The sequence below is a fragment of the Cydia splendana genome, chromosome 4 (assembly GCF_910591565.1).
Source record: "Cydia splendana chromosome 4, ilCydSple1.2, whole genome shotgun sequence".
Lineage (NCBI taxonomy): Eukaryota > Metazoa > Arthropoda > Insecta > Lepidoptera > Tortricidae > Cydia > Cydia splendana.
Window position 1 is genome coordinate 7,993,080 of NC_085963.1, and position 19,180 is coordinate 8,012,259.

A 19,180-nucleotide genomic window follows, 5' to 3' on the forward strand; every position below is an offset into this window, starting at 1 on the left:
ATCAGGTTTCTACGTATCGATAAACGAGCACGCGGAGATCAGACCAAAGGTGTTGCACATGATCGAGGTGCTGGCACGACCGCTCGTCATGTACCAGACTATGCATCCTGTGCATTGGAGCCCCGTTTACGTTGGCGGAAGGGTAAGTTCCAGATCAAAAGAACAGTTGCATGTTATCGCTCATGGCAACAATGTTAAACTGATAACGAAATCGCATATTTTCTCAAGCGATCGTGAAATTCTAGTTAAATATTCTGCACATATTAAATCACATTTACAACCAGGTCTTTCGCGAATTTAGCCCCGATCACGACCAGGGAAACCTGTGTCGAAACGTTGGTAAATAAAATAAATTCGGAATAGACCCGGTTGTAAACGTGATTAAAACGAAACGTGATATGACTGATATGTGTTCAAAACGCGATAGTTTTGAAAATGTTATATATTCTGCACAGTTCGATTTATAAATCTCTTTTAGAATGTATTGAAACTAATTGCATCCCTCTTTAATCGTTAGATGTTATAGCAAAATTGTAAATTTCAGAGCAGTAACCTGGACGACGACGGGATGGGCCAATTGATGACGTCAGTAACGGTGCCGATATTCGACAGGAGAAACCATACGGTGAGACTGTTTAAATTTTTTTCTTAAATATGTATTATTTTCTTATTATGGTGGGAATAATCTTCACAACACCTTATAAGACAAAGTCCGCCACCGCGTCTGTCTGTCTGCTCTGTATGTTCGCGAAAAACTCAAAAAGTACTGAACGGATTTATATGCGGTTTTCATTTTCACCCATCAATAGTGTGATTCTTGTGGAAAGTTTAGGTGTATAATTTGTTCATGTTTATCCGAGCAAAGCCTGAATGGGTCGCTAGTTTTTAGCTGGACATCGATTTATCATTATTCTTTTTTTCAGCATCGAGAAGCTAATTTACTCGGTGTGGTGGGCACAGATGTACCTGTCGATCAAATAAAGAAGCTCGTTCCACCATATAAGGTAAACACAGCTTTTGAGGCTATTCTTGTAACATCAAATTGAACATACATTATATGCTATAATGCTAATTAATCACATGTGTTTTCAGCTGGGAGTAAACGGTTACTCATTCATGGTGGACAATAACGGGCATGTGTTGTATCATCCGGATCTCAGGCCTTTGGTGAGTCAATTACCATGCAAAACTATTTCAAATACTTTGAAAAATTTCGTAATTCAAACTAACCAGGTTATTTTTGTTTCAGTATACCAATGAAGAAGTAAGTACCGGCAGAGCTATGCGTCTTGGTGCATTTTAAAAATATCTTATTTTCTGTAGTCTTTCGGGCCGTAACACTTTTATATAACATTCTATAGTTACTTTTCTGAACACAGAGTATAGTGTAGGAAATAAAGGTAGTGGACCCCGCAGTAATTCCTCGGCCAGAAAAAACTTTACAGTATGATAAAGTATCAATAAATAAAAAGTATTGTATAAATTTCCAAAGAATAATAATAATAGAATTAAAGTAAATACCTAAAGTCTTAAATCGTTAATATCTTTTTACGGAAAAATGTTCCGTTCAAACTTTCTTCACCGGACATATTCATGTTACGTATTGCAACAATATATGAAATATAAAAAAAATATCCCAGCAGAAATACCAATATTAATAAAATAAAAATTTTTGGCGTGTCTAGGACCGGAAAATTGCTCAGTCTAATTTTTTCACTGGAATGCCATTTTATTGCCGTTTTATACCTACAAAATGAAAATCTAAAAATTTTCCACTTTCAGTTTTTAATAGTTCTATAATACATACATTTGGGTACGCATTTTTTTTGGTTTTTCTTACCCACTGAGCCAAATTATATTCTAAGATCATATAAGAAGAAAAAAATGACAGAGCAATTTTCCGATGAACATGAGCGTCAAAAAAAGAAATTATCATAAAAAAATAGTTTCATGTTTGACAAATGTTTTAGATTTTTTTCTAGTATCACATACTGATACAAATAACTTATTTGGTAAAATAATTTTGGACTGAGGAATTACTCGGTTCAATATATACCTAATCAGATTTGTATTTTTTTTACGTATAAATACCTACCTTTTTTTGGATATTTATATGTTAGTTTCGGCTCATGCTATACAATAACCAAGCTAAATTTCATCGACTGAGAAATTAATGCATGGGTCTCCATACAACAACTTGCTTCATTTCCTACACTAGTACCTAAGCCAAACAAAACAAGATTATAAATAAAAGTAATTGAAAAAAGCACTGATTTCTCACCCATCTTTATAATATGATATTCATAATACCACTGTGTTTGCTAACGTTAATGCATTTCCCAGTACACTGAGACGCTCCGTCCGCTCTACTCCAGCGTCGACCTGACAGATGTAGAGCTGCTCGTGGATGCGGACGAGAATTCACGCGTCAACCTCACGTCTCTACTACTCGATGTAAGTGTTAGTTCATTTCCCAGTACATTGAGACGCTCCGTCCGCTCTACTCCAGCGTCGACCTGACAGATGTAGAGCTGCTCGTGGATGCGGAAAGAATTCACGCGTCAACCTCACGTCTCTACTACTCGATGTAAGTGTTAGTTCATTTCCCAGTACATTGAGACGCTCCGTCCGCTCTACTCCAGCGTCGACCTGACAGATGTAGAGCTGCTCGTGGATGCGGACGAGAATTCACGCGTCAACCTCACGTCTCTACTACTCGATGTAAGTGCAGTGTAAATTATTGTATACGTGTCATTGTATTCATTGTATCATCACTACTCATACAAGTATTTAATCGTAATAAATATGACCCACTTATAAGTTCATACATGTATTGTGAAATGACATTGTTGCTTACTAATAGTGCTTTTTTTTCTATCCATGTTCTTAAAAAGAGCAACGAAAAATAAACTTACAATTTATCGAATTAAATTAACTAATGGAATTGGAAGCATTTGTCAAGTATTTACACACCATAAAACATCATAGTGAATAAAATAAAAAGTGTCATAAATATTGTTTACAGCTCCGACACGACATGATTGAACAACGCGAGGGCGAAACAGAGATCGGCGTGAAAGTGCAATATGGCAGCATGCGACGCGTAGCTACGCGCCGACAGCGTTATTTCTACAGTCCAGTAGAAGGAACACCATACTCGCTCGCAATAGTGCTGCCTGATGGCTATGGCATGTACGAGCTGCAGGCCGAGCAGGAGGTCAAGCACAGTCCTATCAACGGTGAGTGCAATACGGCGGCAGTGCTATTTTTACTGCCCAGTAGAAGGAACACCGTACTCTCTTGCCGTAGTGCTGTACGAGCGAATTGCACGAGCTTCAAGACTGACTTGACTGCAGTATGACGGACAGGATACTAGGATACTACGCGGCGGCAACGTTTTTTCCACAGTCCAGTACGTTACATTCCGTACTCGCTCTCTATTAGTATCCAAACTGGTATCCAACCCAAGGTTTGGTTTCGGTTTCGGAATAAAAATCATATTTCGACCTAAGGTCAGGTCCTAAGGAAACTGTATTTTCGGTAGTGGCCAACCGAAGTTTCGGTTACGGCATAAAAATCATGTTTCGGCCGAAACTAGAACAAAACTAAATCATCGATTTCGGTTTCAGAAATAACCCTGTACCTACTTATTTTTCTTAATTCCAGAACAGCATTTCTAAGAAAGTAATGTGTTTTATTCATGACTAATAAAAACTTTTATTTGCTTTCAGTTACCGAATATTTTAAAGGAGATAACTGGAAAATTCACCCAGAATGGTAAGTAAATTAATTTTTCATTAATAAATTATTTCGACTTCGAGTCCTTGGAACCGAATACCCGTTATTAGGTAATAGAGCAAGCAAGCAAGTCGTACAGTCTCTTATCAAAGTCCTGAAGACAGTTACTTTGCTATTTAGATTCACATCAAGTACCTTTTCGTTTGAGACTAATATGAATTGTTTTACTCTCAGGGTGTACTGCGAGTACGCCTCTACGTCCGAGCAGACATTCAACACTGCAGAGGAACAGTTGGTGCACTTCCTGGCGCGCGCGGGCCGGCCCGGCTGGAAGTGGATGAGCCTGCGCCCGCGCGCGCTCACTCTGCACAACATGCACAAGAAACAGGACAGGGACTCATACTACTGTAAGTTACAACCCTACTAACGTAGGTAACTATTAGGTACAGTCAAGTGTAAAAATATGGGCGCACACATCATACTCAAAAATATGTCCCAGAGCTCTTATGTCAGCGAACTCGGAGTAATTAACAATGGAGCCGCCATTAACAGGCGTTCCCCTCTGTCGAAAATAGGCGGCCAATGGTCAACCACATATCAACCATATGTATGGACTGACGTTTATCTGACATGACGTACCTATACATTTGATGTGCCCCTCCCCCGCAAAAAACGGCAGACTACTTTGTACCGAAAATTTTAGACATGGCGTCTCCGTTGGTGATATCCTCTAAGTCAGCGAATTAAGAACTATGGGACATATTTTTGAGTAACTTAATACACTTGACTGAACTAACGTTAGGCCGGGTTTCGATCAAAATAATGCATGCCAGTTCTCATTATCCGAGAATTTCAGGAAACCTAATTTGTAAAATACCTTAAACCTTCAAGTTGGTACTAAGGAGTTAATAGTAGAAGAGGTAAGTATGAAATGTAAGACATAAAAGACATAATCAAATTAACGGCCTCCTAGCCTAGTCGGTAGTGACACTGCCTACGAAGCAGAGGTCCCGGGTTCGAATCCTGGTAAGGGCATTTATTTGTGTGTTTATCACAAGTAGGTATTTGTTCCTGAGTTATGGATGTTTTCTATGTATATAAGTATTTATATATAATTATGTATTATATATATCGTCGTCTAGTACCCACAACACAAGCCTTATTGAGCTTACCGTGGGACTAGATTGATCTGTGTAAAATTGTCCTATAATATTTATTTATTATTTATTATCTTTATTTATTTTTCGTCTTAAGTTAGGTTTGTTATAATATGAATATAAAAGTAAAATATAAAAACACTTACAAAACAATAAAAAATACATATAAACACATTATAAAAAACCTAACCTAGGGTGCCGCCGGCAGCGGGGCTTGGCCCAAGCTGCCGGTGGTCAGGGCCGCAGAGTGAGGAACCGACGTACTATACGCGCCGTGTCCAATATTACCGCCTTCTGCATCTGACCCTTGATCCAACCACCCAGCGAGAGTCTCTCTAGGTGTTGGTCGAGACTCTTCGCTATGAGACCGTTCGCTGACACAACTATCGGAACAATGATCGTCGAGTCAACATCCCACATGGCGGTAATCTCGTGAGCTAAGTCTAGGTACTTGCTGGACTTGTCCTTCTCGGCCTTCACGAGATTCTCATCATGGGGGATGGTGACGTCGGCGAGCACGGCCCGGCGCTGCGATCGGTCTATCAGCACGATGTCAGGCTTATTGGCGACAATAGTCCTGTCAGTGATGATAGATCGATCCCAATAGAGCGTGGCACGACCATTCTCGAGAACAGGCGCAGGTAAGTACTTGTAGTACGGTACTTCGCGGTCCACAAGGCCGTATAGAAGAGCAAGTTGCTGGTGAATAATCCTGGCTACGAGATTATGTCTGTGCAAGTACTCACCGTTAGCAAGATGAGAACAACCGGAAATGATATGCCTGAGTGACTCTCCGGGACGGCGGCATGCTCGACAAATGTCGACCGTACCGTCCTTCAGGATATATTTCCGATAGTTGTTCGTCATCATCACTTCGTCCGCAATTGCACAGGCAAAACCCTCGGTTTCTCCGAAGAGGTCCCCGAATCGTAACCAGTTCACCGATGCGAGCAGGTCCACATCGGGTCCCGTGAGGGCCTTGTAGAACCGCCCGTGTAGCGCCTTACTCTCCCATGCCGCCTTGCGATCCGCAGTACTTAGTACCACAGGTTTGCGCCAGTTCTCGTTTGCCAAGGAGAGCGGCGTGAGGTTCCTGTCTACTGCCACCACATCACGATGCATCCCACACTCGTTGTTAAGGAAATAATTCCTGAGATTGTACACCTCGCGGTTGTGGAGATCCTTGGCGTTTAGGAAGCCTCGGCCTCCACACTTCCGTGGGATGTACAATCTCATAACTGACGAGCGTGGGTGTAGCATGCGATGTGTGGTGAGCAGTGACCGGACCCTCCGATCCAGGGCGTCCAGCTCGGTCTGAGTCCACCTTAGTATGCCAAAGGAGTATGTGAGAAGAGGCATTACCCAGGCGTTGAAGGCGCGCACTTTGTTGCCTCCTGACAAAAGACTGTTAAGGACTTTTGTGAGCCGACTGAAAAAGCGCTCCTTCACCGACCGTCTAATACCCTCGTCCTCAATACCCAACGACTGTGACATACCAAGGTATTTATAGGTCTCTGATTCAGAGATAGACCTGAAAGACATTGTCTCAGAAAGTTGTAAATTTGTTGAATTTACAACCTTCCCCCGCTGTACATGCATAACCGCACATTTATCGACACCAAACTCCATGTTGATGGCACTACTGAAGACTTCGGTGGTTTTCAGTAGCTCCAACAAGCCTTGGGTATTTGGTGCAAATAATTTGAGGTCATCCATGTACAGAAGGTGAGAAATAACTTCACCCTCTCTCCGAAGCCGGCAACCTAGTCCCAAATCCTTCAGCAAAGTGCTGAGGGGATTCAGAGCTAGGCAGAACCATAGCGGACTCAGACTGTCGCCCTGAAATATTCCTCGCTCAATCCTTATAAAATCCTGTGGGCCAGGTCGGTCATCCCCGCCTCCTGGTTGACGAAGGACTGTGGTCCACTGCCCCATACACGCGCTTAGGAAGGCTCTCAAAGCTGCATCAACTTTGTACAGCTCTAAGACCCTCCCCAGCCATGAATGAGGCACCGAATCATGGGCCTTCTTGTAATCAATCCAATTATTATAATCGTGCCTTCCATTTTGACAGATGAACTAGAATGCTCTATACAGCATCATATTTTGTGGTTACTGAATTGTTCGACAATCAATAAATCGTTGGTAGTAGGTTCAACCAATATTTTTTTTGTAAAATGTAAATAGGCACTTACTAAAGTTATTTTTCTCATTTTCAGGTGACAAGAATTTAGTTCAATCACTCGTACGGGATGCTATGGTAATTAAAGAATTGGACGCACACACTGGACACGCGAGCCACCACAACCAGTAAGTAGTCGACTAATATTTAGCATGGTTAATGGCACCAATAATATAAAAATAACCCGGTTACAGTGTAACGCAGCTGGGTAAAAACAACTAGGCCAAATGCCTAGCTGTTTTAGGGTCTGAGTAAAAGATGTTGATTGTATCAAACTCAATTACACGGAAACACTATTGGTCAAAAATTGGTCCTTCTTCTTCTTCTTCTTTCTTCTACTTCTCATATAAATAAGCATTTTCCCGGTTGTACCTATCCTAAAAAACCCCGGCGTCCGATTTAGCAACATGCCGTCTTACCTTCCAACCCAAATGGGTCTTATTGTGATGAGTCCTGATTCCTCACCGAAAAGCGATAGATAAAAATATGATATTTCGTACATGAGTTCCAAAAAACTCATTGATAGCCGGGGTCTTAACCCGGGACTTTCTGATTAGAAGTCTCGCGCCTTACCTGCCGCTTCAAAATGATTGGTGAGCGTGTATTGTATATATATATATCTACTTATGACGCAGTATTACCGAGTACTTAATTGAATTTGGTAGGGTCAACTTAGCCACTTTTAATTTACAAAGGAAAAGACAGTCAATAAAAACGCAAAAAGGCCAATCTAAGCACTTCGCATGTTACCTACAAAATAATATTGCACTAATTATTTGAAGTCTTTTACGCACTTTATGTTATTTTTATGTTGATCACTAATGTGTAATGTGTTTGTCACACAAATAGCCCGATAGCAACTTTAATGGCACTGCTGACAAGGTACAGTAACAAAGAATATTCATAAAGACAGTAGATATGTTAGAGTAACATAATGCTACATGCCAACATGGTCGTGCTACATTTCATGATGTCATAAATATAACATAGCAAACAGCACCGAGTCACCGTGTTAAATGACGGAGAAGTAGCCAAGAGGCGTAACAAATGATTGTTTTATGTTTTTTAATTAGCTACCTACAAATGCTTAGAATAGGCGTTACGCTACGAGCTACTGTACCTCCTTCAACACTCTTAACTTATATGTTTTTTACAACTTGTCTCTTATGACGCTTGATATATTTTTCATTTATATTGTTTACCTACTGTATGTAAAATAAAAAATCGTCCATTTGGAGTCGGTTCATACCCAGTAGATACCTGTAATTGTTCCAAATGTAACTATGTAATTATAGTTAAGGTAAACGAGTGGACGAATTTTTATTTATTAATTTATTAGATACTTACGTACCTAATTTAAGATGTACTGTAACTAACTAAAGGATACCTGATGAGATACGATACCTATCCAAGGCTTATATGTGGTACCTAATAATAATGAACCAGTATTCAGAACTTACAATAATGATTTCATTTGAGCTTGAAAGATTGAATGTTAACCTCTATAGATAGTCTTGCTTCAAACTTATACCTTCCGTATATCGTATCTTATCTCCGTTCCTGTGATGACTAATCGTGTATACGCTAACAAGGATACAGGTAATAATCGCGTAATAACAAACATTTAGCTTCCGAGGATTATGGCTAAGTTAATTATAAATGTTCTTTGCTGTAAATTACAGCCATTAATTGTTACTGCGTAGCACCAGGTCTGGCAAAATTATTAACAGCATATTGAAATGATTCTTTCTCAAATTTTCCCCTTACCAGAATTGTATGTGTATAAGGTTGTACTTTGATTACCTAGTAATTGCTAGAGCACCTCCAGAGGTGAGCAGTCAAACCCGATAAGTCTAGAAATTTTTTCATTCAAATTAGAACTATATGTGACGTGCGTGGAGTTTTTATTTGATTTAAAAAAATATCGCGCCTTATATCGGGTTTGACCGCTCATACCTAACAATTCTAACAAAGTGACGGTTATTGTAATATACGAGTAAGCTTGCTAAACCTGATGCTATGCTTATTGATTAAATAACAATATTGTAAAGTATCAACATATGTAATTGTTAATTAAGATTTTACACAATAATTCGGTAAATTACGCGAAGAAGCAGGATAACTTTGTCAAGGTGGAGATAAATATTGTCAAAAAATATTATTTACTTTATTGTTTCCTGGTGAGGTGGTGGTGGTAGTCTCCAAATGTTAAGATCACATTTTAAGATGTATTATCCTCCTTACCCGTTTAAATTCTAGCCACCTATCACTAAAGTCTCTCAAAATTAAACCTACGCCTTTGTATACAAAGTAAAAACCTGAATAAATAATAATTACCCGGCGTCGATCAAGACGAATACCTGCTAAAATCCCGATTCGACCACTGTCTCACGTATCTCGTCTTTGCAGGCAAGGGCGGTTCCACAAGTTCGTGGTGTCGATGTCGTTCATCGCCACGCGCAGCGGCCTCTTCCGGTGGACGGACAACAACAACAGCACCAGGACTGGTGACACCTCTGAACCGTACGTTACGTTCTATCTGCACGATCGACAGCAGTACGTGCAGCACGGATGCTTCGTATCGAAACCCTACCACACACGTTCCGGAGTCAGTCAGGGTTCAATATTAATGATAAATGACTTAGCTGCAGTCCCTAAGCATGTCAGATGTTTGTTATATGCCGACGACCTAAAGCTCATTTATGGAGTGCAGCAGTTGTCCGACTGCGCGTCTTTGCAGGAGGATATTGATCGCCTTCATTAATGGAGCATTAACAACAAGCTCCTCTTCAACAAATCAAAGTGCTCCGTGATGACTTTTAGCCGTGCCAATTGTCCCATATTTGCTCAATACCTGCTAGGTCCTGATCCCATAACTCGTGTCGAGTCTATACGCGATTTGGGTGTTATCCTCGATACGCAGCTCAACTTTCATGAGCATATGAAAGCGTTGGCTACAAATTGCTATCGGAGGTTATATAGGGTTTGTGGTTCGGAATGCGCGAGATTTCGATGACGTCAGGGCTATTAAATTAGTGTACACAGCGTTAGTCCGGAGTAAACTTGAAGCCGCATCGGTCGTGTGGAACCCGCATGAGGACAAGTACGTCTTGCTTCTGGAAAAAATCCAGAAAGCCTTTCTGCGGTTCCTTTATAAAAAGATGCACGGTTATTACCCATACTTGTACCCTTCAAAGTTCCTGCTTGGCGTTTTAGGGTTTAATTCCTTAGAGGTAAGGCGTAACTACGGGCTCTTGACCACAGTATGTAATGTCTTACGGGGGAACTCGGACTGCCCTGAACTGGTTGCACAGCTCGTACGCCTGTTCGTTCCATCTATGGCTAAGAAGGCCCAATTTAATTTTCGACCACGGAGTCATCACCTGTTAGATGTGCCTAAAACACGCACTATGTCCCATGGCAAATCACCACTTGTCCGCGCACTACAATATATCAATGCGCTCCTCGCATCAGCACCGGAATGTGATGTATTTGCAAGTAGTTGGATGGATCTGTGTAAAGAATGTATGAAGTTCTGTGAGGCGTTGGATAAGCGTGAATCATCTGTCTTGTATTAGTTTTTCTTTCTGACATTTTGTTCTGTTTGTCCTCTCTAGACTGTATCATGTACCTTGTTTGTATAAATACTGTCTATTATAAATTTCACAGTGTATTAGTCCGCTGTAATGCTGTGTAAATTTTATGAATCAATAAAATAAAATAAAATAAATAAATAAACAACTCACGCGGTTATTTCATAGCGAATTAGTGGTATACCACCGGTGGTACATCATTAGTTGTGAAAGGGTTAAGACATCGAGACAAGCCGCTGCTTGAACAAAACACCCCTACATAGACACAGAATATAATTATTGTTTGCCCTTACTGTATGGGAATTGAAATCAGAAGTATCAGAACTGCTTTTTTATATGTAGCTTCATTACCAATTCACTACCAATCAACATCAAGATAACCTCTCGTTATAGCTCCTTTTACTGTGTAAATGAGACGGAAACAAACTAACAACTTGATGAACGGTCATGTCTTAATTATTTAGCCTTATTGAAGATTATCAGACGGCCGCTCTTGTAATGAGTAAGTAGACTCAGCAGCAGCAGTTACAAAACGAGCGAGGTGTTCAAAATCATCTGAACACTTGGCTGGCCCAATATTACAGGGTCCTATGTTTCACTTTTATCGAACTGAAATTTGAACATTGTCATAGTGATATTAAGTCGAATTTCAACTATCTTGAAAATGTAACATAGAACCCTGTAATATTGGGCCAGCGTCTTATCGTTAAGAGGAGCGCGTGCAGGCCATTTTGAACACCCTCACAGTCAAATCAGCTGACTGAGTTTACGACTAATTTCCCGGCCTTTGCAATAACATGCCTACTCATTTAATTGCAGTCACTTCAGCGAGCGCTACGCACGCGCGTTCGACTCCGAGTGGTACCGCCGCGCCGTCGAGCACCACAACATAGAGCCGGAGAGCTTCGTGTTCTCGGTGCCGTTCCGCGACGGCGCCGAGTCCGCCGCGCCGCCGCTGGTCCTGGCCACGCACGCTGTGTTCGTGGAGTCGCGCGGCCACCGCGCCCCCGCCGCCGTCGTCGGCCTGCAGTTCCACCTGGACTCGCTCGCAAAACACTTCCTCAACGTTACATCTACGGTTCGTGCTTTATTGTAACCGAGATACGTGCACTCCCGTCGCCGTTGTCGGCCTATTTTCTACTCGTACACTACTTATTACTGGGTGATTACAGTAAATATGATACGTTACGTTCACTACCGCGTTTCGTATTTACTGTACCCGGATAAACGCAGGCTGCACAAGCCGGATTATCGGTGGCAGTCGATGTAACTATTATTAGTCAAAGATACGAATCTAAAATCTGAATTCCATTAAACTACCATAAACTCTATTAGGGAAAGTTAAACACCTAAATGTTATAAGAGCGATTTTTGAATCAACCATATTAAAATCAAGTATTCTTAATGTAATTGAGGTAACATAAACTCGGACCAAATTTGTATGCCTTTCCAGTGCACAGCGGGCACCGTCTGCAAGAAGACGTGCGCAGGCGACGCGCTTGACTGCTACATTTTGGACGACAATGGTTTCATCATCCTATCCGAGGACGCTGCGCAGACCGGCCTATTCTTCGGGCAGGTGGACGGCACCATCATGGACTCGCTCGTACAGGACCGCATTTATAAAAAAGTCACAGTCCATGATCGCCAAGGCCGATGCCCGGACTCCAGGAATCCTTTCAGTGGAGATGGAAATAAGCTGATGGTAAGCTTGAGTCCGCCCTATAGTTAATATGGGTGGTGCAATCGTCGTTTTATTATTATAGAACAGTCTTTCGCTAGAAAAACCTCTGATACCTGATGGTCAATTGTATTTATTTAATCATTTAGTGTTATCTATAGCCTGGAGACTGACAGTAAAGTCGCCAACAGACAGCTGATAGAAATATGTACCTACATTAAAATTATTTTGTTATTGCAGCCGTTTAAGCCTCTATCATGGCTTGGAGGATATCTCACCAGTTTAATATCGGTCTGGTTTCCGCTGTGGCAGTCGGCCAAAGCTCACGCTCACCCTTATGCGGACGATGACATGGGTAAGTTGGTCTACGATCTTTGCTATACAATATATGAACTTTATGTAATTTCTTTGTAGTCTTGCTTTTTTCATATAATAAATACTACAGCTTCGTTCATTTTTTGTAGCTGACACATCGGTTAACGAAGGTAAAATAAAATCAGTTGAATAATTTCCACAACGTCATGGATACTAGTCATTGAATAACATGTTACTTAATTAGTTTATGTGTCTACGCTATTTAGTGTCATATAATTAAGTACCTACATACAATAGTGTTACAAAACGAAGTTCGTCGGAAACATCAGTTAGAAAACACCAATCAAGCTCTAGACAATTTTATCTTAGACACTTTCCAAATTAATATTTGTAAACCGCGTAGAAAGTTTGAAGTCTTGTCAGTAAAAGCAATTTCTGCGAAAAAAGAACAGAAATGTGTTCAATATTAGGCAACATACTTAAATAGTACGCTGTCCTATTTTAGACTACGAAGATTACGAACACGACAGTGACGAGGATCCGGAGGAGGAGGAGCGCGACCGTGGCAAATACGAGATCATCATCGACGGGTACGGCGCGGGCGCGGAGAAGCCGGCGGAGCGGCCGCCCGGCGCGCGCGAGCCGCCGCGCGAGGCCGCGCGCTCCGCCGCCGTGCGCCCGTGCGACACCAGCGCCGAGCTGTTCACGCTGCAGTCCACGAGGCTCAACGCTGCGCAGCCGCTCAAGGGCAAGCTGACTAACTGCCACAACTCCGGCTGCGAGAGGTACGGACCAGATAGCTATCGCTAAGAATATATTACACAGCAGACGTACCCCGTCCCTTTGCCATGAGTCTTTCTTCAAAATTAATCTGTTCATTTCATACATATGAGGGCCACATGCGAAACAAGTGATCAATCACTATTTTAACGAAGCATACACCTGTAGCTGTGAGACAACCGTTGCCAAATAAGTTACAACTGGCAAAACCAATTCAACTACGAATAGCTTTCTTCCATAAACAGAATTATTACCATGTTATTATTAAATCTCAGTACAACGATAACCGAATCCATACCGCTTTCTCTCGCCCCAGACCGTTCAGCGTCCAAAAGATCCCGCACAGCAACCTGATCCTGCTGGTGGTGGACACGCTGTGCCCTTGCGGCGCCAAGCGGCTGGACGTACGCGCGCGCGAGGCGCCGCCGCGCACCGTGTGCCGCCGCCACCCCGCGCACGCCACGCGCCGCCGGCCTCGGCACTGCGTCTCTTATCACCCGGAGGTATGTTGATCCTGCTTATGGTGCATGTGCCCGTGCGCCGCACCGTGCACCGTCTTCATATAGCGCTAACCCGCCTATTAGCCACGACTCCGTGGAGTCTGCGGGTTCCCTAACAACCTCACCTCTAGAATTCGTACAGACACTAAGTTTTAACGAAAGACTACCACATGACTTTCCTACCCAGGAGAAAACTAGGCCTCACATAGATTAGTCCGGTCCGGTAATTTTTTTTACCGAAAAGCGAGTAAAGCGACTGATAAACATACAACATAATATTTTAATAACAAAACTTCCGTGAGACACAGACATATTAAACACATTTCGAGCGTTTTTCGACTTAAAATACGTGAGTGACCCGTTGTTAATATATTTAATACAACATAATATTGTACACAGATAAGTCCGGTTTGAAATTCGCGCGTCTTAGCACTAGGCTTTCAACGCTCTGTATAGATATTTCCTACCATCCTGGAATAAAAACCTGCCTCTTGCCTCTTACCATGGCCAACTCAACTTCTTCATATTCTTCGTGGTTATGTTTCATTCTCTATATCTAGCTAAAAGCACAGGGGGCTGCTCACAGATTGTGGATAACAGTGTCAATTCATTATTGACATACTTTTATCCTTACTCTTAACATCCTTCTAACATAAGAATATTCTTACAAGTTTTTTCTTACAGGTTTGTATTATCAAAATGTGATTTATAACTTTTTGTCCAGGAAATCGAAATCCTTTCGTGCGGCCGCGGCTCGAGTACTCGGGCGCCGTGGGCGCTGCTGCTGGCCACGGTGACGGCGCTACGGTGGCTGGGGCGCGGCACGTGACTGCCCGCCTGCCCCCGCTAACTCCATCTTTCCTAGAACGCGAGCCCGGAGCTCGAGTCTTCGGACAAACCCGCTAAATGTTCCAGCCTCCTTGTTATATCCTACTAACGCACATTCTACTCGTTCGAGAGCTTCGAGGTATTGTTGTTCAGTGCTCCAGTGTGAGGACAGTTGGCGAGCGCTCCCGGGCGGGCCGGCGGAGTACCGCGGCCCCGCCCTCGAGCTCTCCTAGGGTACGTCGCGCGGAACCACGAGTTTTGATCTATTTTACTGACTGAAGTTTTGGTCCGACCAAATGAACTTTTGACCTTGTTTTGAGACAGGACGATACTCGATTTAGGAAACGATAATAAATGCTTAAAATATTTCTCCCTCTCGATTAAGTTGTCACTTTTCATATTGCGGCCGACGCCGCCGCGTGCAGTATAGGTAGGTAACGAATATCTTGTTAAATTTAAATCGAAGATTATCACAAACTTGGAGATCTTATAAATTATAGCTAATGTTAATAGATATTGAAAGATAAATTAATGTAAAATAAAGATATGGTTTAAAACTGTTTTAGAAAAATTTACCTATGTTGATCCGAAACTCGATTTATTTCTTGATATCTGTCATTCACATATTTATATCGCTAAACTTATTGACTAGTTGCATAGGGTTGATGTAAATAAGAAATATTTTATTTGTAGGCAGTTCTTTTGCTGAATTTATGTGTGCCTGTGCGTGTTACTTGTTAGTCGTGGTGTCGAGGACACACTGGTGTACCGACTGTTATCTGTTTTAGAAAATTACATCTACGCGATTTCAGTGGCGCCCTCTTTTGATTGTAATTTGTATAATCCAAAATGGCTTCTTTAGGCCCTGTGAGACAGTGTGGTACCAGTGACAGCATTGGCAGCCCGTTGAATACAATTTTCATGTCATTTAATGCAAGGATAAGGTTTGTTCATTTATATAAACGTACAGCTACTGTGTCAGGCTAAGAGAGACAGGGTGTCCAAAATGATTTGCACAGGCTCTTTATCTCTTAAGAACAAAGTTGAGTTCAGTTCATTGTCAACACTTTGCCCGCTTAGCTTCTTCTGCTGTTGACTGATCAAACGAATAGGTACGAGCCGCAGCCAGCGCTACTCCTCGACACCGCGATGTGCTCACTTTCATACGTCTAGTTGTTAGTGATTTTCTCGCCTAATCTTCAAATAATGCTGTAATTGGGGAATCTGTAAACAGTTCCATATTTTTATTGTAAATATTTTACTAACTTAAATGGCCTACTACAATTTTAGAACGTGTGTTGCTAATATTTAAGTCGTTCGATAATTAAATTAATGAAACTACGTCATTTCGATTCGACCATCACGTCGTACCCACTTTAAGTTGTACTGTATAATCCATTTAGCAATAATAACATCGTCATTTCATTTCATCTTTATTCCGTAATCCTGATGACAAGAATATTTTTCAAAATCAACACTTTTTACTTTCATACAAAGATTGACGTTTGACAGTATTTTAACAAGATACGCTCATACTTACACCTGTTTGTATTTGATATAAATGTGAAGCTAAATATTATTAAAGTTGAGATCCCGTATACCTACTTACCTATTGAATATATACATTTTGTATCTCATATCAAAATAGTACCTATTTGTAATCTAGTACACGAGTACGCGGCTTGCTATTGTCCGTTGCATAATGTATAATTCCAAACATTTGAAATAGTACAAAAACCATAGACATGTATAAAATAGTTAACACACTGGAAGTGCCAAACCACAGTCTACCTATTATTTCCGATCACAGATTTAAGTCAGTGTTGGTGAAAGTTTTGTAAACGCCTGTACAGGGGTTTAAAAAACGTCGCCTGAGTTTACGCATGAATAAATCATCATTGGAAATCCTGGACACTCTGGACATTGTAGTCGTACTTTGTCGCTGAAGCACGGCAATACAATTTAAATACCTATGCATATCAAATAATTAAAAGCGACATAGTACTTATGACAATGTCCAAATGTTAAGGCTGCCCATATTGCTATTGCTAATCCCGAGGACAATGGTGAGCGACTACTTGTCCATCAAATGTTGGCCACTGCGATCTGTTCTACCTACCTACATAATCTACCTTTTTCTCCGCATTAGTACCTACACTACACATATATGTATATCACCGCTGAAACACCAACAAGAGAAATTGGCAATTAGATATTAAGGTAGGTATGTGAAGCAAGATGGCTGAGATGACACAAACGTATCATCGACTAGATCGGTCATATCACGTATCGTAACATACACATATTCAAAATATAAAGACAATTGTTGGAGGGCGATTTTGAGAAATTGTACATTTTGTATAAATAATACAGTAAGGAGTCGATATAATGGCGTAGTAGAGGTTTGTTGTACGGGTGAGTGGCGAATGGCGAACGACTGGTGATTGAATTGCTTCTAGCAAGCGTCGAGTCTTCCATAGCAGTCGAACGCGTCTCGAGTGTTTACTATAACGTCTAAGTATTAAACGATAATAATATAGCGTATACTTAACATAGCATAGCTGAGCCCGCCGGCCGCGGGGCGGAGTGGGTTTTTTTACTGGCACTTGGCGGGATTTAGTTTTACGAGAATATAGACACAAAACGAATACCTCGTTTAGTTACGCAAAACGTAAATAGCTAGACAGAATTGTGATTATTTCGCATTTATTTCTCGAACATATCAATTCAGGCACCAAATGAAACTATAGTGTAAGTGATTTACTAATTGGTTCTATACTCATGGACAAATTTATAGAAACGCAAAAAAAACTTTTAATTAAGTACCTACCTATATTGGATTACAGCACCTGAAGTAATTTCAAAATTACTTAGTAATTAAACTTTTTTTTCGTTCCTCTTAATTTGTCCATGAGCGAAGGTGATTTTTTGAATACCTAAGTTAAGTTTACCTACAATCGGAACAGTGATCTCAAAAACTATGCCACTTTTACATATCGCGTTATCGGTGTTGTACGTTTTGCTCGGAAAAGAAAAGCTGTTTTTCATATTCTCACATTATTATGAAATTACTTCCTCTCCCCATTACAATGTTTCATTAAAGTTACCTACTACAAACTTTTACGGACATTAACGTATATATCTATGTACTGGCCTTACGGGCACTAAAAATGGTACTAGTTTAGCGGTGTGACTCACGAATTCCAGCCAATCGTGCAGTCTAACGCAATAGTTGCGACCAATAGAGCGCGTGATGCGAACTCATCAACCAATCGCGCGAGTGATGCGAACTCATCAACCAATCGCGTTGTACCGGTGTCACACCGCTGTACTGGCCCCTGTCATGCGTCATTATTATTGTCCGTAAACCCAGTCCCTAGATATCTGTCAATGTTTACGGATTATTTTAGATCTGTTTTAGAATTAGGTACGTGGCCGACAATTTTGAAGTCACTGTTTTAATATTATTTCTTGTATTTACGTATTAAGTTATACGATTGGTATAGTTCTAATATTGGGCACGGCCACTCTGTGAACATGGTTCTTTAGTGGGATTATTAGAGAAGTACCTACTTATTCTTCTTTTGTTAATTGCCAGATCATGCTATAGATATACGGTAATTAAAACAATAAAGTTCTCTTATAAACATTGTGATCATGAGTCTTACTTGAACCTTACCATTTTGTTTCCTTTAATTGTTTTATGCAGTACCCACAGACCATTACAAAATAAGACTTATTGGGACTAGTATACAATAGTATACCACAGAGTATTGAGGACGTTACAGTTACGTTAAATAAAGTACTAAAAGTAGGTACTAAGTTCTTATAGAGTCTGTGCGGAAAGAAAAGAGTCGTAGAATGTACCCATACATTCCACGACTCTTCTCTTTCTGCACAGACTCTACATACAACCTGTACTATAGACGGACAAAGTAACTTTATAATATGTAGGTACAGGTGATGAGAGGTGAGTATGACTAACAGGCCAATTCTAGTTTTACTTATAAGACCCAGTATCATATCAGTAACATGTACCTCTACCTATCATATTGGAATGAGATCTAACAACTAATACTCGAAATGACCAACCTTACCTAAGCCTCACTCAGTACCTAAATATTAATAGATCGTTCACCACTCAACAACCTCTTTAACCGTTATGACAGCACTAGGATTATGAAGAAAATAAAATGTCACACTGTACGGAGAGTACGAGCGGAATGCACGATAACTGACTGTCATTTTCTGTCTCACTGCCGTATTCGAACTTCAAGATATTCACAAGAGACGACACGTACTAGATCCATTCTAGATACGTTATAGTTTAGATATCAACTAGTTCTCTTTGCCAGCGCAATTCGGGCAACCAATGTCACTTTTACGTTAGATAGAGTAAGATATCT

General features: G+C 41.0%; 1 protein-coding gene across 1 annotated transcript in view; it reads left to right on the forward strand.

The window, feature by feature from the left end:
* The window catches only part of LOC134789784 (voltage-dependent calcium channel subunit alpha-2/delta-3), a 121,061-nt gene extending 102,632 nt beyond the window's left edge, over positions 1-18,429 (forward strand). Inside the window, exons 9-26 of the mRNA XM_063760431.1 lie at positions 6-142; positions 545-625; positions 924-1,004; positions 1,093-1,167; positions 1,250-1,264; positions 2,344-2,454; positions 3,026-3,239; positions 3,732-3,777; positions 3,973-4,145; positions 7,115-7,205; positions 7,927-7,959; positions 9,487-9,600; positions 11,490-11,748; positions 12,124-12,375; positions 12,592-12,706; positions 13,172-13,451; positions 13,763-13,949; positions 14,671-18,429. Coding sequence (XP_063616501.1) covers positions 6-142; positions 545-625; positions 924-1,004; positions 1,093-1,167; positions 1,250-1,264; positions 2,344-2,454; positions 3,026-3,239; positions 3,732-3,777; positions 3,973-4,145; positions 7,115-7,205; positions 7,927-7,959; positions 9,487-9,600; positions 11,490-11,748; positions 12,124-12,375; positions 12,592-12,706; positions 13,172-13,451; positions 13,763-13,949; positions 14,671-14,775 — 2,369 coding nt within the window. The 3' untranslated portion in view covers positions 14,776-18,429. The remainder of the gene's footprint in view (positions 1-5; positions 143-544; positions 626-923; positions 1,005-1,092; positions 1,168-1,249; positions 1,265-2,343; positions 2,455-3,025; positions 3,240-3,731; positions 3,778-3,972; positions 4,146-7,114; positions 7,206-7,926; positions 7,960-9,486; positions 9,601-11,489; positions 11,749-12,123; positions 12,376-12,591; positions 12,707-13,171; positions 13,452-13,762; positions 13,950-14,670) is intronic.
* Positions 18,430-19,180: the final 751 nt, after the last annotated feature.